The 19,759-nt window shown below is 36.5% G+C and overlaps 4 protein-coding genes across 7 annotated transcripts; all 4 read left to right on the top strand.

Moving 5' to 3' along the window:
- The first annotated feature begins 268 nt into the window (after positions 1-268).
- Positions 269-7,614, top strand: LOC129789108 (uncharacterized). 2 transcript variants are annotated; one of them, XM_055825753.1, is made up of 4 exons: positions 269-1,186; positions 5,937-6,328; positions 6,408-6,583; positions 6,685-7,614. In XM_055825753.1, the coding sequence occupies exons 1-4, from the start codon at positions 985-987 to the stop codon at positions 6,758-6,760; spliced, it is 846 nt and encodes a 281-aa protein (XP_055681728.1). In that variant the 5' UTR covers positions 269-984; the 3' UTR covers positions 6,761-7,614. The 2 variants fall into 2 exon arrangements, with proteins under 2 accessions (XP_055681728.1, XP_055681729.1); XM_055825754.1 differs by lacking the exon at positions 269-1,186 and adding an exon at positions 4,582-4,822.
- A 249-nt stretch (positions 7,615-7,863) lies between these two features.
- Positions 7,864-8,897, top strand: LOC129789112 (mitochondrial inner membrane protease ATP23 homolog). Its single transcript, XM_055825758.1, has 3 exons — positions 7,864-8,098; positions 8,157-8,614; positions 8,676-8,897. Exons 1-3 carry the CDS (start codon positions 7,962-7,964, stop codon positions 8,870-8,872), a joined length of 792 nt encoding a protein of 263 aa, XP_055681733.1. The 5' UTR covers positions 7,864-7,961; the 3' UTR covers positions 8,873-8,897.
- An 885-nt stretch (positions 8,898-9,782) lies between these two features.
- LOC129789016 (choline/ethanolamine kinase) lies at positions 9,783-15,790 on the top strand. Of its 3 annotated transcripts, XM_055825619.1 has the most exons (7): positions 9,783-9,904; positions 9,977-10,050; positions 10,199-10,258; positions 13,188-13,640; positions 13,735-14,093; positions 14,782-15,199; positions 15,260-15,790. In XM_055825619.1, the coding sequence occupies exons 2-7, from the start codon at positions 10,033-10,035 to the stop codon at positions 15,527-15,529; spliced, it is 1,578 nt and encodes a 525-aa protein (XP_055681594.1). In that variant the 5' UTR covers positions 9,783-9,904; positions 9,977-10,032; the 3' UTR covers positions 15,530-15,790. The 3 variants fall into 3 exon arrangements, with proteins under 3 accessions (XP_055681594.1, XP_055681595.1, XP_055681593.1); XM_055825620.1 differs by lacking the exon at positions 10,199-10,258 and having other exon boundaries at positions 9,784-9,904; XM_055825618.1 differs by lacking the exons at positions 9,783-9,904; positions 9,977-10,050; positions 10,199-10,258 and adding an exon at positions 12,293-12,599.
- Positions 15,791-16,372: 582 nt separating this feature from the next.
- LOC129788988 (peroxisomal acyl-coenzyme A oxidase 3-like) lies at positions 16,373-19,734 on the top strand. The gene is made up of 4 exons (XM_055825564.1): positions 16,373-18,215; positions 18,304-19,084; positions 19,149-19,441; positions 19,519-19,734. Exons 1-4 carry the CDS (start codon positions 17,481-17,483, stop codon positions 19,726-19,728), a joined length of 2,019 nt encoding a protein of 672 aa, XP_055681539.1. The 5' UTR covers positions 16,373-17,480; the 3' UTR covers positions 19,729-19,734.
- The last annotated feature ends 25 nt before the right edge of the window (positions 19,735-19,759 follow it).

The raw sequence follows: 19,759 nt of genomic DNA, 5'->3' as shown, positions 1-19,759 counted from the left end.
TTGAATTACGCGCGGGGGTGTGGGTTGCTCCTCACACAAGAGGAGGGAGGGTGAACCATTTTCCACGCGCTCTCTCATGATTGAATTTTCTCTCATCATGTCCTCCGCAATACCTTTTTCACCGCTCTCCAGCCGTGCTTTGGGAGTGCGATAGAGATGGAGACTATGGGAGACACGGGAGAGGGAAAAAATGGGGCTTTATCTGCCTTATCAGCGCAACTGCGCACACGGCTGGTCGGAGTTATGTTGGTGAGTCTCTGTCGCGCACAGTGCGAGGGCTTCCATGGAGGATTTCGTATGTGAAACGGGACACAAATTCGGGGCTCCTCAAATCGCCTCTAAAGTGAATAATTTAATGTTGAATTTTCAATGAGGTGGACAATACGTGCAAAGAGGGACTGACCATAGCCAGCAGTACCATTGATTGTTCCTTCCACGCGAGGGATGTGCAGAGTTAGACGGACTTTGGGGAGATAAGTTAGTTTTTCATGCAGTGAGTGTGAAGTGGCGCCCATCAGTGTGTTGACTAATCTTGAAAATAAATTGTAACATTTCCGCACTCCTACTGCGGGATCCATATTTCTTATACTGCAACCGCGTGATTGTGTGCCAAGGAAATCGATAAAAGGACTCTCCTTAATTTTTTCATTTTCTTGAAAAATAAATTTAAAAAATTGAGATCACTTCAGCCATCACCAGGTGAATACTGAAGGTGTGCAAATTCTGACCTGTGTGGTCAGGAGAATGCGTGCGCCACAGCCAGAGTGAGAAGAAGAAGTCTTCGGTGAGTGACCAAGTTCTGTCCGCAAAGTGAATGAGTCTTGTGGCAGCAGTGAGTGGGTAGTGAAGAAGTGGAAAATCAATATAGTGACGGGGTGCCGGGAAAGCCGAAGAGGCAGCGCGAAAAAAAAGCCAGGCAAGTGTCTGGTCGAAGGGGGGTACACCGAGAGATTCCCCCCACATTACGTGAAATTCCGCGTGTGTATGTGTGTGACCCAAATATCCCCTATGCCATCGTCAAGTGCATCAACGTTTGGTAAGAGCACCACCAGCATTAGTATCAGGAGGCGCCCATTTGTATTCCTGTCCAACCTACTGCGCCGGAGGAAGGTGCTCGAGATCGACGACATGATGTTTGAGCGTGGGAATCGGGAAATGAATCAGAGAGCCCGCTCTGAACCATCAGGTATGTCCTTTTAACATCCTTTCTTTTCTTCTTTTATATTATGTAGGAATTTATTACATAAGGTACATAAGGTGAGGACAGTGAAAATGTGCTTTTAAAAGCTCTCTGTGAAGCAAAGTTTTTTGTGCAGTGAAAATGTATTAATTAAATTGTTGGTTGCTTGCTACCTATTTTGGAAAAATGTAATTTAAGCTAAATCATTTACCGGTTAAAAGCCGCATGAAAAAAGAAATATTCAAAAAGGATATGATTTTTATTGGGATATAAAGATCTTTCTGATCTGTGCATATTTTTATGTATTTACCGGAAGTTTTTATTTCATAATACCTACAATACGAAAATTCTAATTAAACGTGAGAGTTGAATTATATGGAAAATTGTGATTCATTAATTCAAAACGATGTTGTGTAAAATTAATACAAATTCTTTCTGAATATAATAAATTCTTAAATGAATATTTTTTCATTTTGTGAATTTATTTTTAATAAAATCCGAGAATTTGAGTTATGAATAATTGCGGAAAATTCGTTTATTTTGTGTCTTAAGAAAAATTAAGCTATTTTTTCCGACTTTTGCATGATTTGAATTACCTAATTTAATTAATTAATTTAAGCATGAAGTATTATGCTTTACAGATTGATTTATAGTTAAATTGTGATTAAGGGTTTATGGAATTCCTTAAAAATTTATTTATTCAAAAAAATTTCTTATAAAAAAATCTTTATTGAACTGATTCAATTTATTCTAAGACGAGGTAAATTGTCGCTTCGCTCCAATTTACCTCGCCCCGCTTCGCGGGGATTTGTTGCGCTTCGCGCAAATTTTAGAGAGAAAATAAAATGTGATGGTTTAAAGGCAGATTTGGGCCACTTATCGATCCCAAAAGAAAAAATTTCCAAAGAGAAGAAATCATTTTCATACAACACTTTAGGCGCCAAATTCAAAAATTTGCAAAAACTGCATGAAATCTCTATGGGGGCTACCTGAAGGAGGGCTTTGGGGGGGAAATGAATACGGCCATCTGAAACCGCCTGTTATAAGGTGCCTCTGTACCAAATTTCATCGCGATCGGTCAAACGGTGTGGATTTGTATAGAAAAGTCGGAACGACGATTACCAACAAACAGGCCTTTCTTTATTATATAGATGGGAAGCTCTCATCGAACGAAAAAGAAAAAAAAATGCAAAGAGAAGAAATCATTTTCATACAACACTTTAGGCGCCAAATTCAAAAATTTGCAAAAACTGCATGAAATCTCTATGGGGGCTACCTGAAGGGGGGCTTTGGGGGGAAAATGAATACGGCCATCTGAAACGGCCTGTTATAAGGAGCCTCTGTACCAAATTTCATCGCGATTGGTCAAACGGTGTGGATTTGTATAGAAAAGTCGGAACGACGATTACCAACAAACAGGCCTTTCTTTATTATATAGATTTATAACAATTTTAAGGATCACATTTAATATGTCCTCCTCTATATTGTGAGAGGTGTCAAATTTCGCAATTTTATGTCCTTCATTACCCTTTTATCTCGCAATTTTCTCCACCTTCCCGTACAATCATAACGTAAAGAAAAAAAAAAGTAATTACATTTTATTGAAATTCCCCAATAAAATCTTCAATTTCAATTGAAGGATTTTTCCTTTTAACCCATGCTAACGAGGTCATAGATCTTCTGTACCTAGGACCTTCATTTTCTAGAGTTTGACTAATAAGCCTATAAGAAATATAATTCCTGAAAAAAAAAATTTTAGCCCCCATGGGGGCGTCGGTAGACACCGTATGATATATCATACGTTTGAACAAAGGGGGTTGAAAAAATCTATTTTTTTCTCAGTGTGGAAACAACAATTTTAATTTATTTAAATGCATAAATTACATAATTTATGCTGAAATTAAGTATTCTGGCTAGATTTTGGACCAGAATTAATTAATTTATCCAAAAGAACTCCAATTCTTGGGTTTCAGAATCAACTCACTGCGTTCTTGTAGAGTTCTAGTTCTAAGAATATAGAGACTGAACTTGTCGTTATTACCACAGTTATCCTCATCGCTAACAGTTGCGTAGCCAGGAAATAAAATAACCATCTCATGTTGCATGGTTTGCTCTAGGACGGAGACTTCTTGTGAGCATGCTGACAAGTCTCCGGATAGAGCCGGATGTACTATCCTTCTTCATTCTCAGACCTACAAAAATCAAGATTTTCGCTATAATTTTTATATTTCCTGGTATTAGGTACTTCTTAATACTTACGATGTACTTGATTTAGCACTTCCTGGCATTCCTTTTCACTGCAATTTATATTTTCATCCCCAAACCCTTAAATCTTCCATCACAAATAAACTCGCACTTTAACCTAAAAAGTACCTCAATTCAACCAACGTATGATATATCATACGCAGATGTTTTTCGCGTAAAATATTAAATAATTTACGGCCGGAGACGGATATTTTGGTTAATTCACAATGTTTTATTAATAAATAAATGATTTTGCACAAAATACTACGGAGAAAAAGGAAATTGTCACTTAAAATACACACATTATGGTTCCCGGACAACATTGCAATTGGATACACTTATATTTTTGTCAAAAAATAACATTATTTTAAGTTTTTAACACCCAGGAAAATTAATATAAAGAGTTTAGGGTTTATAAAAGTGGAAAACACTAACCCGGATGGAAAATTTTGCGAATTCGCGTCATAAAAATTAATCAAAAACTACCAATTTTGCGTATGATATATCATACAAAAAGTGAGGATGGGTTAAACCAGACTCCTCTTCCCCCATTCCCCAAATGAGCGTTTCAATACCGGTGAGTGACATTATGTGGAGTTTACATAATATACCAAGGTATTACATAAGTATGCAATAGAAAGGGATGCAAAATTCTGATGGCGAATTTACGTGTTTTCACACAAAATCGATATTTGAGGAAAATTCAAGTTGGGGCTGTAAAACTGTGAGAGGGGTGAACGTGATTAAAGTACTGGGGCTACTGAAAATTAATCCTTTGCCCAGAAAGAGAAAGAGAGTCAGAGCAAGTTCATTTGAAGCGTGTAATAAAGGACTTTTTACACATATGAAAGCCCACCCTCATAAATCGATTCAATTCGAGAGAAAATTAATTTCTAAATTGCGTGGATTTGACCATTTCAACCAACAAAAAGTTTTGTACATCCATTACATTTTATGGGGGGATTTTAAATGAACTAGTTATGTGAGAAACACCCTGTCATGGCTAAAAAGAAATTATTTTTTTATGAGCAGAAATGATTATTCTTCTTCATAAGTTTCAAAAGACCTGTAAAAGGCATTAAATGTTTTGTTATATATAGGTAATTTTTTAAAATGATTTCATGAATTTTGCAATTTTTATGGAAATATTGCAAGTAAAAGCCAAATCTTAAAGTTATTGGCAATGACCTTAAAACAAAGAAGAAATACACAAATTTTGAGCTTTGGTCATTTTATTAGATTTTCGGTCAGACCGATCACTACAGTGAGAGACATCAACCAGACAGGGTCGAGAAGAAAATGTTGCTAGTAATTTTTCTCTACGATTTGGAAGTGCAATTTTTTTATTGCCTATTTATTTATTTATTTGTTGAATCACCCTCTAATCCTTTGATAGAAGTAAGTAAAAATTTTTTGAAATATCTTCTGTTTTTCCTTTTCATCGCGTGGTAAAAATGCTCTGAAATTATCTCATTAATCAAATAATTTCTTTGAAATTTCTTTAAAAAAAAAAAAACAAAACATTAAAGATCCTTAGTTTGAAAATCATCTTGGCGTTTAGCATGAAGTCAATAATACTTTATTTGTCTACAGAAACTTACCTAATTTGTAAAACGCATATTATGTAGGTACAGGTACATAAGTGCCTTACCCATGGAGATCGGAGGGTTAACGAAGACGCCATATCTTTCACTAAGGCGTCTACAACTTATTACTTGTCTACTAAAAATGGCAAATTGGGCTAATTGCCTTTGATACTCTTCCTAGGATTATTCTTTGAAATTATCGTAATATTTGACTTTAGAACCGCCTTATAGTCAATTCTGAATTAAGATTCTTAAAATTTCGCTTAATTTGCTTTAAAAATCTCAAAAGAAAAAAATCATGGTTAACATATTTTATTCTCATGTCAGTTAATCTTTTAGAAAATAACGTGAAAAGAAATGAATTCATGCGTTTCAGACTGATAAAACGTGACGCATTATTACCACGCAAAAAGGTACCTATTGTAGTGAAATTATTATTGTCCATCACCTGACGAAAAGAAAATCCAAACTAATGGGATTTTCTGATAAGGGTACATTTTTTTTTCTTTTAATATGTGTGGGTTTTCTGTATAAATATTCTTGTTAAACATGGTGAGAGTGAGAGTGAAAAAAAATTGATAAAGATGCTCTATTTTCATTCTCAATATTTGTTCCGAAAAGAAAAAAAATCGTCGAATAAATGTTTATGATAAGAGAACAAAACGCGTGAGGTGAAGATAATTGTTTCTTTGCGTAATGAAATTGATGAAATTTCACCTCTTTGTTTTTCCTGTATAATATCACAATGATTGGCACCTTTATGTATGGGGGGGGGGGGGTGAAGAAAATTGCAAAAGAGAAATGAAGGGAAAGCTTCGTGTTGGAAAATGAATCGATTGAGAAGATAATTAAATTTGTGACGTGATGAATAAATAAGAGGTGATTATTTAATTTTTCAACTTTTCCTTCTCACAATTTATATTTAGTGATTAGCTATAGTTGCACGCAAATGAATGCCGCCACCAAAGCCGCCTCCCCATCAATATCCACCCTCACACTCACCCCAGGACGGTGTCGTGATATTGATCAGGACATGCAGGCATTGCGACTATCGCGTCAGGACAATCCCTTTGTGCAGAAAATCCTTGCGAGTCGTGAGAGCTTGGTGGACACGCTGGACGATACGGTGTCCGATGATGCCATCCTCATGTCGCAGGAGTTCAATCCTGAGCTCGAATCGGATCCCTTCACACTACCCGAGGTGCAGGAGCATATGATTCGATCCCCGCCACCCACAACATGGCCCAGATCCCCACATTTCAGCATATTCAACTTCTCCCAGGAGAATGTCCTCACAGTTAGTTCACAGAGCAGTGAGGTGAGTGCACTCTGAACATTGATTAGCATGTTGGTTTGAATTTTAAATGGGAAAATTTATTTTTTATGTTCTTCCGCAGGAGGATGCACCAAATTCACGATCCCGACTGAATGAGATTTTCTCACCGAATCGACAGATTCAGGTGACGACGGCTGAAATATCTCCAGCGCCAAATATGAGCAAAAGCAGGAATTGTGTGATGCTCAAGGAACACGGTGGGACGGCTCTTCCTCGTCCCCATAGTGCTCATCATTGGTGAGTTTGCAATCTCTTTTTTTTTCAATTAGAAGGAATCAATTTAAATTCTTTTAATTTGAATGCAATTTAATTAACATTTCTTCAAAATTTCTTTGCAGTGAATCAGATAGATCAACAATCCCACGTCCTCTGAGTCACTACGAAGGACCTCTTAGTGTACGGAATTTTAAATGAATGAAGAATCCCATTTTTTCTGAGCATTATAAAGAGCTAAAGCATGATTAACTAAAGCTACACAATTTTCAATCCAACTTCTGCAGAATCCTGATATTCACGAGAGAATATTCATTCCTACATAGAAAAAATATATATTTATTATATTAAATAAAATATATTTATGAGAGATTTATTTAGTGAAAAAAAAGTTTTTTGTATCCATTTCAATTGAATTGAAATTTAGTTTATTTTACAAAAAGAAAAAAAGTAATTAAATAGAAGATATAAAATAAAAAAATAGCCAAGTGATATGAGAAGCATTCCAAATTAAAAAATTAAATAAAATAGAAAAATAAATAATGCTGATACAATTATTAGATTTTGAACTACCATTAAGACGATTAATGCAGAAAAAAAGTAAACTAAATGTTAATAAGAAAAGTTTGATATTTGAAAAGGAAATAAGAATGAAAAATTAGTCAATTTGCCGAATGGAAGTAAAAACTAAAAGAATAAATTAAATTAACTAGCATATAAAAATCCTGTTCAATAAAAAAAATTCCATTAATTTATATAAATGTTAAAATATTCGAAAAGGAAATTAAGGAAAAAAATTGTACGATTGATATTCAAAAAAAAGGAGAGGAAATATCTATTAACGTGTTTTCAATCGGATATCAGGGAGATGTAATTTTTGTATTTTTAACATTATAATATTGTTCAATCAGTAAGTTGTGTTTTTTATTAAAAAAAATTTTTTTTTGCCATTTAATTTGCAATCATTTTAAAATTCAAATAATATTTATTACAAAAAGTACTGTATTTGATGAAATAAAAGAAATATGACTTGAAGTCATGCTATGAGATTAAAATTTGTGATTTTTTATTGTTATTTTTTTTTTTTATTAATTATTGTTTTAAAATCAATTTAATTTATTTTTAAAATTTATACTGAACTTAAGGAGTTTTTTGTGATTTCCTTCTTATTGTCCTATGAGTTTCTGCGGAGTTTGGACAGAATTTGTGAAAAACCCGCGGTACGAGCGAGACAACTATATTAAACGTGCGAAAGAATCTGAGATGGCAAGCGTGAAATATACCTCCGTCTCACTTTCTCCTCAACCAACAGCGCCATATAATTTCCAGCGGCAAAAATCTTCCGATAAAAAAGTGATCAAATAAAAAAAATTGTATAATAAAATCGTGAATTGCATAGGAAATGGTTAATTCTGATGATAAAAAGACAAAAGGATTTGCAGCAGATGCAAAGGTAGATGAGCAATCTGCAAAATCAAAGGTAGACACAGATTTATCCAAGTGGGGTTATGATTTGTATCCGGAGAGGAAAGGTGAAAAGTAAGTCCGGATACCTTTTCTTATTAAAAAGAAAATAAACTAAATGACATCATTACAGGTACAAAACATCATGGACAAAGGTAATTTCTGGAGTTGAAGGACGCGAAAATATCGACAAGGTCAAGTGCGAAAGGAATGTTTTCAAATGCGTCAAGAATAGCCCCCTTGTGAAGCTGATGATGGGAGCTCTCAAGAGTTCGGGATGCCCAATTGATATTCGCCGGCACTTTTCATGCGAAGTATGCGACCCCTCCGTTACGGGTGGCTACGATCCGGTCCTCAATCAGATTGTCATCTGCCAGAATTCCTCCCGGAATGAGGGAATGATTCAGGGAGTCCTAACGCACGAGCTAATCCACATGTTTGACTTTTGCCGCAACGAATTGGATTTCCAGAACATTGATCATCTGGCCTGTACGGAAATTAGAGCTGCAAATCTTGCTCATTGTTCCTTCCTTAGTGCCTGGACCCAAGGCGATGCATCCCCATTAAATATTAAAACAACTCATCAAGATTGTGAGTATTGGGGTTGTCTTTCTCACATCCGATAACGATCCTAATTCCTTTTTTTTTGCAGGTGTTAAAAGCAAAGCTCTTGCATCTGTGCTCGCGGTGAGGAATGTATCAAAGGACGAGGCAATTGAGGCCATTGAGAGAGTCTTCCCCAAATGCTATGCAGATTTGGAGCCCATCGGGAGGCGCATCCGGAGAAATTCACGAGACATGCACAATGCATTCATTGAGGGTCCAATGTATGGCTATGATGTGTATTAAGTACCAAAAGCGACTTTAGTTAATTTGAACATAAAGAATAGTTTTAAAAAAAATCTTCATTTTCATAAATTTTAGGAGATTTTTCATTGAATTTTCTTCTCTAGGAAAATTTCTCGCTATAATAAAGATAGGTCTCTCTATAATTTCGTTCCTGTACAGCTATGCATTTCTACACCGTTTGTCCGATCGTGATGAAATTTGGTACAGAGACTACTGATACCAGGCGGTTTTCACCAACGACATTCATTTTCCCCCCAGAGCCCCCCTTCGTAGCGCCCCCATATAATTTTCATGATTTTTTTGACTACTTTTTGAAATTGGCGCCCTTTTCGGTACTTTTTCTTGAAGAGAAAATGAGATGGATGCATGTCACCACTATCCGTCTCCCTCACACATTCACTTTTTTGCAATTTTCTCGCGTTTTCCGCCGAATTTTCCGGCCGGAAGTAAGTTTTTGCAATCAGGAAGCGACGCCGCGTCGAATGGCATCATTGGTTTGAAAAGTTCGCGAAAATCCATTTCCGGGAAAAAAAAGTGCGTGTAAAATCCCCAACCGTCAAAATTTCCACGGGCCCCAAATTCCGCACGGAGGAGCTCCCCGGGGGTCCCGGAGCACCCGTAAGTGCCCCAGGAGCCCAAAAAATGCGTTTTATGCCCACAAATTCGGGAAATAAACACGGAAATCATGAATTTTGTCGAAATGCAGAAAAAAGTTCGTTGAGTTCAAATTTTATTATCGTATCAGCATATTTTCGAACCTAATTACCGAAACATCCACATGATTTTCGTCGGCATGAGAATTTCGCCGATTTCGCAATTCGAGTCTACACACAGAGAAATTTTGACCAAAAATTCGACTAATATGAAAAATTTTTCTGTGTGTATCGGGCATCTTTCGCTTGCACGCGGTTAGTTTCCATTCATTCGTCATACGTTGAATACGTGCGTGGAGAAACGTGAATCATAAATTAAAAAATAGAAATATTGCTTTTTGTGAGGCATAAAAAGAGGCCAAAATCTTCCGATGAAAAAGTGATCAAATTTTAAAAAGTTTTGTAAAGATTTTCCAGCTTAAAAAAATTCGTATAAAAATTCTTTTTTTAGTTCGTTGCTTCCTTTCTTCCTTTCTTTTCACCTCGTGACAATAAAACTTTTCAATAATGATTTCGCCGATAAAGGTATGTTTTTCCTGCCTATCTATTGTGCATTATTATTATTTCTTTGGTGGTGGGAAAAATATGCCACATCCTCCCCCTATTCGAATTAAATAACAAATTGCGTGGAAAAGGTGTTTACACAAAAAAAAATGCTTTCAACTCTGCCAAGCTCTTTGGGACTTGTCTGCGGTACCAGAAAGTTTCAAAAGGTTTCTTATGTACATTGCAGGTAAAAACAACATATCTACATATTTCTGTGAGAGCCCCATCATCACATCATGCCATACTACATAATGTTATACAAGAAATTTTTGAGATATTATACCGAACAAATTATTTGTGCCAAAAATAGAACTTCTGACCTGCTGTGTGCGTTATCTGTGTGTTTCGAGCCCCTCAATTGCGCACCACATTATCTGCACTTCGTCACAAGTTTTCATACATTTCATTTTCCTTCACCCCTTGGCATTTTTTGCGCTATTTTTCTTCGGCCCAGAAACGCCAATTATCTCGCGGGGCAATAAAATTTGCGAAAAAAACGTATTTTTTTCTTCCGCAAAATTTATTGTGCTCAATAAACTTTTTTTTTAAGAAATAAGTAGATCAATCTCTCAATAGTTGAGCTATCGATGAATTTCCGCCAAGGGGTTGTTATCTGGATTGAAAAAAATTTGCGGATATCTTTTTGTTATAAATATTCGGAATGTATTTGCATGAATTAATAATACTTTCAGGATAGTTTCAATTAAACAATAATAAGTAAAAGAAATGTAAATAAAAGGTCGCAAAAATTGCGATTGAATTTATGTTCAAAATTCTTTTTTTAATCAAAATTCTTAAAATTGAATCTAAGATGTTCTTTAACAACTGCAAATAAAACTTTACGACATTTTTATATCATCAAAACAAAGTTAAATCTGGATTAAAATGTGATTTAAACTGTCAAAACACGGATAAAATTTTAAAATATAATTTTAAACTATAAAAATGTGTAATATTCGCCTCAATCAATAAAAACGTCTAAATATTCGAGTAATAGATACCCCTTGAAGTTCGCCTAACATTCTTTTCATTATCTATCCGTTTTTTGTGATCAAACAGTCAAGATAACACTTGTGGGGATTTTTTGCAAAAAAAATTAATGATTAAAAGATACAATATTGAGGGGAAGAGGGGAAGATTTGTAAAATATTTGAGCGTAAAGTTGAATTAAAAGATTATTTATTGCGTTTAGCTTATTTGAGATTTATAACTGCGAAGATTCTTCTCATTGGACTTTTGCTGTCAGTAGACAACACTGCTAGGCAATTTCCTTGATAACGTTATCAACTCTTTCATTCCTTTTTTTGCTTTAATGTTCATCTAGAAAAAATCAGAACAACATTGCTGGACTCTCCAATGAATCATAATATTGTAGAGAGAGTTGAGCCAATGTTTTATTCTCTATTTTTTTTAAAGATTAACTTCAAAGCAGTTTAACTCTTTTTTGTGCATTTTAGCATTATTATGGAATATCCGCAAGTCGTAAAGTAATTTACGCTAGTTCTATCATCCATATACTTCATTTTATTTATACTAATTTATTAGTAAAGCGAGTAAAGTATTTTGCTGAACATTCTTTAGAAAGTAATAAAGTGTATGGCGATAGAGGGAAATAAATGGAACGTGGCTACTGTCGAGTGGAAAATCGCATGTCTATGACGAAATCCCTGATAAACTCATACTTTGTTGCCAATTAATATGATAACCTTCTTTTATTCTTCTTTTTTGCAAAAGAAATTAAAACAATGTATAATATCTCCTAAAGTTCTTTAACCTGGATTTATATACGTTTGACAATTATTTGCATTGAAGAATATTTTACATACTTGGAGAGCCTAAAAAGCAAAAGGATTTTACTATTTTCTTTAATGTTCTTTGGTGCCTTTAGAATTCCTTAGCACCCATTGTTTCTTTCACTGATCTTCTATATTCTTTCTTCTTTTTGTTCCATTCTTTTATAATATTTTTCTCAATATTTTAAAAATGACTAAACTCCTTTCATTTAAAATTTTCCTCGTAGAGCGTAATTTTTCCTAAGCTTCAGTTTGAGGGAAATTGAAAAACAATACAAACACAAAATTGCTACTTATTCACAAATACTTAAACATAATTTTTTTTTATTTCTAAAAATGAAATGAAAATTGAAAAATCAATCATCATTTTTGTAATATGAGCTTTGCGACTAACATTATGTGGGGACTTTTAAATTACATATAAAACACAGGCAATCAACTACCTTAATTGCGTCACGAAAGTCGGTAAAAAAAATAGTAAAAAGAACTTTTTACACATGTGTAGAATAATTTACAATAATATACGAAATATTGCGTTTTTTCTTCTTCGCGAATTCATTCTCTTTGTCGCATTGGCCGCATAAAAACGTGTTTTGCAAGTTGTGTGTAAAAAATTAAATGTATTCGCGAACTATAGGGGATTTTTCTCACTCATTCAGTTGTTGTGTTGTAAAGACGCAAGCAGCATCAATGGATTTGCAAAGATTACCAAAAATAATCTCTCCATCGGACTTTGTAAGTGTTGGTAGTTCTATTTTCTTAACTTTATTCTTTTGTGGATTTTTACTTTGCTCATGGAAATAAAAAGATTTCTAATTAAAAAATCAAATTAAACGAGTGAAAAACATTCTGGAAAATACCAACGTCTTTCGCACATTTTTCCCAAAGGACATGCGCCGTGTTTTCCCCTCAATTTATGAAGAAAAATTCTCTTTTTGGAACGTATAGAGATATAATTGCGCTCTTATTGACGGATCGATTGTCACGAAAGGTGGATGTGAAATTATTAACGTGAGGAAAACCTCTTTGCTTAAGTTGAAGTGATTTTTTTCTGTATAATACTTAATTCTCGTAAATTGCGGTCGCATCGAAACCTTGAAAAGAAATATCTCGAAATAGCTAAAACATCTTGGGGATTTCACATTTAAAGGTACGATTGCACTGTGCACATAAAATCTTTCGGGGCATTTCCTATTTACATATGTAGTTGTGATGAAATTTGCAAATGTGAAAGTTTCCCTCGTTGTTGGTTTGTTCATTTTTTTCTTGCTATTTTTATATTATTCTCATAAACTGCTTATTTCTCTTCTGTTTGTAAAATAGATATCAAAATCTCCGAGCGAAATGAGAGACTTGGCAGCTCGTATTTGTCGAGATTACCTAACTGGTGCCTGGAAAACGGTCTCAGCGGATGAGATCAAGCTCAAACGCATAAGTGGTGGCCTTTCAAACTATTTGTACTACGTTAGCTTACCGGATAGTACGAGAAATTCCTCGAGATCATCTTCAATCTCAGCTTCGTCCACCATTCCCACGGAACCCATCAACCTCATCCCCAAACGTCCACGGAAGGGTAGTGCTGATGATTTCCTGCGCAATGGGAATCTCTATGAGCCACGTGAGGTGCTCCTGCGAATCTATGGGCACACACACGGGGAACAAGCATTGGAGACAATGTTAACGGAAACAGTTGTCTTTGCACTGCTGAGTGAGAGGAAATTGGGGCCAAAGTTGCACGGAATCTTTCCCGGGGGTCGTATTGAGCAGTATATTCCTGTAAGTAAATTTATTGAAAGAAAAAAATATTTTAATGGATTTTTTTACGATGCTACAGCTACAACATTAAAAAAAAATTAATTTCTTTCCATAGGCACGAGCTCTGAGAACTCCGGAGCTGTCCAATCCAAGAATTTCAGCGAGAATTGCAGAGAAGACCGCTGAAATTCACAGTTTGAACATTCCAGTGTCAAAGGAGCCCGACTGGCTGTGGAGTACGATGGACAGGTGGCTCAAGACGGCCGATTCGGTCCTTTGCAAATTCCAACCAACAAGCCCCGATGAGGCTGAACAGTTGGAGAAGCTGCGTAAGATCAATTTTCGCGCCGAAATGAATTGGTTTCAGCGAATTGTGAGAGAATCCCCGGAATTTCCGGTTGTTTTCTCCCACAATGACCTCCAAGAGGGGAATATTCTGTTCAAAGACTACGAATCTGTCGATAGGAGAATAAGGTGAGATGAATCTTATCTAAGAATTATTAAATGGGAATTTTATTATAAATTATTTTATTCATATCCCATCTCTTTGGCACAGAAACGAGTTTTCTTTACTCAATTAAATTAATATTTCTTTTTGGGTATTTCTAATCAAAAAAAAAGTTCTTTGTGTTTGTGTAAACTTCTCCATCATATTGTAAATATTTAAATTGATTGTCATGGAGCAATCCCAAGAAAAACCCACTGATAAACTATTTTTATTTATTTTTTTTAGTATAGCGCATATTAAATGAGAGATTATAGAGAAAAATGTGCCGAATGGAAAAATATGAATAGAATAAAAATAATAATAATTGTCTGTTTTTTCTCACACATATTCCATTTTCAGTTTCGCATATTCCAATTTCATTCTGTTCTGCATTGAAAATGTAATTGAAATTACATGGAAAATCACTTTTGCGACAATAAATGCAACAATTTGCTCTAAATTTATGTATAAAAACAATAGAAAACACCCCAGAAAAAACTCCTCCACAAGCAATTGTTGTTGTTGATGCAAAAAAAAAGTCGCAGTGGTATTGATATAATATTTTCTTTTTACATTTTTATTATTTTTTCTTATTATAAACCCTGCCAAATACCCCAAAAGCCTTGATCTTCTCTTTGTTTCTTCTCTTATTCCATGACACAATAACCATTGCAGCGATGACACGGATATGCCACATTTCAGTGATGGTTTGAATGCGAATTTTCAATCTATTTTGCTATCAGCTGCACAGGGTGATTCAGCACATGATCCCACCACACTTGGTGAGGACAATGGCAATGCAATGGGGCAAATGTCGCGTAAGAGATCCCTCAATGATAATGAGGATTCTATCGGCGGGGAATTGGATAATACGCGTGATTCCGTTCTCAGTGGCAATTCTCAGATGTTTTCAGACAGCAACGACGGATGCGATCCTGAGCTAATGATCATTGACTTTGAGTACTGCTCCTACAACTACCGTGGCTTCGATTTTGCCAATCATTTCATCGAATGGACCTTTGACTACATATCCAATGAGAACTACCCCTTTTACGTTCACAAACCTGAGCAATTTCCAAATCAAGAGCAAAGGGTGAGTGATAAAAATAAAATTACTTTAATTTTTATTTAAACTGTTATCCTTTGGAAATAGGAACATTTTATATCGGCATACCTGCGAAGGATTCACAATGATGACGAATACAAAGCAAGTGATGAGGAAATGCATGAAATTCAAAAGGAAATTGACTGCTTCACAATGGCATCACACCTCTTTTGGGCACTCTGGTCAATTGTAAATGTTTACCAGGAAATTGAATTTGGCTACTGGCATTATGCAAGTTGTCGCATTGATGAATATTTCCGGGCAAAGCGTACATATCAAACACTCTATCGGTATACCAACGATCAGGATCGAGAGTAGGGCTAGATTTTCAAATAAATAATAACAAAAAGAAAAAAAAAGTTAACTTATGTACTTATACTAGTAGGGACACTCTTGCAATTTATTAAATCTCCTGTGATCCTAATTCACACATCTTTATTTTCTAAAAAAAAAAACAAATATGTAGCCTTTAAGAGCGAAATTGGTCAAAATTGCAAATCGAAATTGCGAGGCAAAGCGAGATTATAAAATAAAATAAAATCCTGACTGAGGTAGTAGATAGGGATTGAAAAAAAATTGTCTAAAGCTTTTAGCTGTGTTTCTTTCAGACACAGCTTTTGTGTACCGAGCAAAATCGAAAGTCGTCAGATCGGGCTCAAACTTGGGATGAGCACGAATTAGGGTCCCCACATTCCAAAAAACGTATGCGCCAAAAATTTTTTTTTCCGGCCGGCCGGCCGTCCGGCCGTCCGGCCGGATTATAAACTTAAATTGCAAGAGAACGGTAATAGATAGAGACTTGCGGTAAACGGCAAAGTTTAAATATCGACCTGAAGAAATCCGATTATGATGTCAAATCCAACCCCCCACCCCCCCGTCCGCCATTTTGAATAACCTCAAAAATTTGTTTTCGCTATATCTCAGCCCCTGTGATAGCTAAAAATCTGAAATTTTGATATGTTGTAGGGGCCATCAAGAGCTTTCCAACGATACCTCATTTTCAAAAATCGGTCAAGCCGTTTAGTCAATATGGCCGCCACAATTTTTCATCGAAAATCGACCATAACTCGAAAACGGCTTGACCGATTTTGATCAACCCGGGGTCAAATGAAAGATCTCAACAAACCCTACAACTCTCTAGAACATCCGAAGTTTCAAAAGTGACCGCTAGGGGGCCAAAAATCAAAAACAAAATTTTCGATGAGTTTTCGATGAATATCTCGAAAACGACGACATAATTTTTTTTTCATTTTTTGATATGTTGTAGCTGACCATATTATCTAGCCTCATGCCAAAAATGAAGAAAATCTATGGATCCGTTCTCGAGATATAGCCTTCCAAAGTTGGCATGTCATATCTCGGGTTCTACAAGTCCGATCTTGATCAACTCAAGCGCAAATGAAAGGTTTCGAGAAACCCTACAAATGTCTAGAACATTGCAACTTCGAGAAATGACCGCAAGAGGCGCTAAAGTCAAAAACAAAGTTTTCGAAAATTTTGAACTCGAATTTTTCGAAAATGGCGACATAAATTTTTTTCATTTTTCGATATGTTATAGCTGACTTCAAGACCTTTCAAACAAAAAAAAATTTATGAAAATCTATGGATCCGTTCTCGAGATATGGCCTTCTAAAGATTTATTAGCGTATGACTTTTCTACTTTTCCCGACTTTGCGTGTATTTAAATTAATTCGCGTTATAGTTTGCTCTCACAAAATTGGTACACTGAAAGAAACACAGCTCCCGTAAGCTTGGTCAGCTTACCAGTACATTTTATTTGGTTGTTGAATACCCTGATAAATTATTAAATATTTTCATTAAATTCTTGTTTAAGAAAAAAAGAGGATTTGTGCGTAATCCCGGCAAAACAGAGAGTACAAAAGTATTTGTATTTTTTCCCTATGAGCGAATTTGCTTAAAATTAGAGCAAAATATTAGTATTTGGATTTAGTATGAGATTCTGTTTTCTTAATTTAAGAAACTCCTCGGGCGTAATTAGTGGATTATTCGTGAGAAAGGTGGGGAGGGGCCATTAATTCATTCTGTGTATTTTGTTAAATGTATAAATTTGCAATGTTTATTAAATCATGATGACATGGTATAATTGCCCCAAGAAGTAGCCGCATTGCACCATTAAAGTCCTGGACTTTCTCAGCAGACCGTAACAATTGAGTGTGCCAACAAGACGTGGAATTAGTTGAAAAGAAAAGCGAAGCAGTTTTGGGGAAAGAAAAAAGTTTCGTTTGAACATTTTTTTTAATTGAGAGGTATGAGTGGAATTGAGGATATTCTCCCAGATTTGCCCGATGGACCGTTGTCGGTGTATCGGCAACGGGCACGTTTCAATTGGCGCAAGATGGCCCTAATACTCGATGGGGAGGACATTCTGCAGCTAAAGTACAAAATTTGGAATTATCTCAGTCGTGATCCACTTTTTGCCCACACAAACTACACACTCCCCGTGAAGGAGCAACGTGATTTGGCACAGAAGCGCCAGAAGAAGTTCTTTCAAGAATTCTACAAAATTATCTACGATAGTGCACATATTTCCCCCAAAATTGCCAAAACCTTCCTCATGGCTCTTGTTTCCTACGATGCGTGCTTCCCGGGAAAATTACTCTTGTCGCTTGAACTCTTCTCTGGCACATTGAGATCCCTCGGTACGGATGCCCTCGCGGATATCATTGAACTTACGAAACAAGGAAAGATTTGTGGTACATTTGCCGTGACTGAAATTGCCCATGGGACAAATACACGTGGGCTCCGAACTACGGCAACGTATGACCCAGCAACGGAGGAATTTATCATTCACACACCTGACTTTGAGGCGGCTAAATGTTGGGCAGCAAATTTAGCGGAAACTGGGACACATGCCATCATCTATGCGCAACTCTATACACCTGATGGGATGCATCATGGTCTCAATGGGTTCCTTGTGCCCCTTCGGGATCCAGATACAATGGAATCACTTCCTGGGGTCCTGATCGGAGATCTTGGTGAGAAGGTAGGTTGATCTTTGAATGATCAAAATGTCCAGAAAGGGAGAAGAAAAGAATAATCCTTGTAATGTAATATCCTTTTAAAACAAATAGGCTGGCCTCAATGGACTTGACAATGGCTTCGTGATGTTCCAACAATGTCGCATTCCACGAACCTACATGTTATCACGCGTGAGTGAAGTCACACCAACCGGAGAATTTGTAACACGCGTTGAGGACTCCAAGAAGCGCTTCAGCATCATTCTGGGAATTTTATCCGAGGGACGTGTGGCCATTTGCTGTGGTGTTACGTACAACATCGTCAAAGCCGTCACAATTGGAATACGTTACTCAGCAGCAAGACGACAATTTTCACCGGAAGGCAGTGACGCTGAATTGCCGGTAATTGAGTACCAGACACAGCAGTATCGTCTCTTTCCACACCTGGCCATTGCCTTTGCCACGCTCACCTTTGTCGATTGGCTCTATCACGCCAACTATGCCATCAAGCAGATCTCCCTGCGTGGCGGTGACATTGGGCTGAGCAAGGGTATTGAGATGCACGCCCTGTCATCCGTGGCTAAGGCCATCACAACATGGGCAGCAAGGGATGCAGTTCAGGATTGCCGGGAGGCATGTGGTGGTCATGGGTATCTGAGAGCAGCACAGCTGGGCTTCATACGGAGTGACAATGATGCCAGTTGCACGTACGAGGGGGCAAATAATGTGCTAATTCAGCAGGCTTCCAATTGGCTTCTGGCCACACGGTTCAGAGGTCACGAGGAATTTCGCACAAAGTCACCCTACGGATCGGCTGCTTTCTTTGCTGATCTCCCAACAATTATTCAAACTAAATTTCACTGGGATACCCCTCAAGAAGTTATGGAGCCACAAAGTGAGTTTTACCACGATTTTCTTTTCAATAGAATTTTTCGCAAAATTTATGTTTTCCTCCCCAGATCTCCTCACAACACTGGATTGGCTATGTTGCTACCTACTTGAGAAGACAGCTGATAAAGCGGAAAAGATTCAGAGCGGAGGGAATGATTCAATATCAGAAATTCGACACAAAATTCAGGTCTTCAATGCAATACCACTGGCATTGGCGTACGGGCAACGAATGATATTCCAGACATTCTACAAATTTATTCTGAACCTAAATGGGGTCACTGCAGAAAAGGTCGTGCTGACAAAATTGCTGAGTCTCTATGGGTGCTACATTATTCTACAGTACATGTCCTATCTTCAGAAGGTGAATAGAAAAGAGATTAAACTCTGACCTCTTTTGATGGAGAAAAAATAATAAGATTCTTTTCTCTTATATTTTAGGGAGGTTTCCTGTTGAGAGCAAAAGACAGCGATCTCTACGAGGAGGCCTATTTGTATCTTCTGGAGGACATCAAGGACGACGCTGTATCCCTCGTGGATGCCATTGCACCGCCAGATTTCATTGTAAACTCCCCACTGGGATTGAGTAATGGGGAAATTTATGAGAATCTTAAAGCCACACTCAATAAGATAAATAAAAATAAATTGTGAGAATAATCTCTCTGTTGGACTTCTTTTTTCC

The sequence above is a fragment of the Lutzomyia longipalpis genome, chromosome 2 (assembly GCF_024334085.1).
Source record: "Lutzomyia longipalpis isolate SR_M1_2022 chromosome 2, ASM2433408v1".
NCBI lineage: Eukaryota > Metazoa > Arthropoda > Insecta > Diptera > Psychodidae > Lutzomyia > Lutzomyia longipalpis.
The sequence above is the reverse complement of the archived record's forward strand: the minus strand, read 5'-3'. Positions and strand labels throughout refer to the sequence as shown.

What these genes read in the sequence shown, in the direction of transcription:
- LOC129788988 (XM_055825564.1), top strand. Translation starts at nt 17,481, where the DNA reads ATGAGTGGAATTGAGGATATTCTCCCAGATTTGCCCGATGGACCGTTG. An exon ending in TCGGAGATCTTGGTGAGAAG is followed by an intron (nt 18,216 to 18,303) that starts GTAGGTTGATCT and finishes TAAAACAAATAG; the next exon opens with GCTGGCCTCAATGGACTTGA. An exon ending in AGAAGTTATGGAGCCACAAA is followed by an intron (nt 19,085 to 19,148) that starts GTGAGTTTTACC and finishes TTTCCTCCCCAG; the next exon opens with ATCTCCTCACAACACTGGAT.
- LOC129789108 (XM_055825753.1), top strand. Translation starts at nt 985, where the DNA reads ATGTGTGTGACCCAAATATCCCCTATGCCATCGTCAAGTGCATCAACG. An exon ending in AGCCCGCTCTGAACCATCAG is followed by an intron (nt 1,187 to 5,936) that starts GTATGTCCTTTT and finishes ATTTATATTTAG; the next exon opens with TGATTAGCTATAGTTGCACG. An exon ending in TTAGTTCACAGAGCAGTGAG is followed by an intron (nt 6,329 to 6,407) that starts GTGAGTGCACTC and finishes GTTCTTCCGCAG; the next exon opens with GAGGATGCACCAAATTCACG.
- LOC129789112 (XM_055825758.1), top strand. Translation starts at nt 7,962, where the DNA reads ATGGTTAATTCTGATGATAAAAAGACAAAAGGATTTGCAGCAGATGCA. An exon ending in CCGGAGAGGAAAGGTGAAAA is followed by an intron (nt 8,099 to 8,156) that starts GTAAGTCCGGAT and finishes ACATCATTACAG; the next exon opens with GTACAAAACATCATGGACAA. An exon ending in TAAAACAACTCATCAAGATT is followed by an intron (nt 8,615 to 8,675) that starts GTGAGTATTGGG and finishes TTTTTTTTGCAG; the next exon opens with GTGTTAAAAGCAAAGCTCTT.
- LOC129789016 (XM_055825618.1), top strand. Translation starts at nt 12,483, where the DNA reads ATGTATTCGCGAACTATAGGGGATTTTTCTCACTCATTCAGTTGTTGT. An exon ending in TAATCTCTCCATCGGACTTT is followed by an intron (nt 12,600 to 13,187) that starts GTAAGTGTTGGT and finishes TTTGTAAAATAG; the next exon opens with ATATCAAAATCTCCGAGCGA. An exon ending in TTCCAAATCAAGAGCAAAGG is followed by an intron (nt 15,200 to 15,259) that starts GTGAGTGATAAA and finishes CTTTGGAAATAG; the next exon opens with GAACATTTTATATCGGCATA.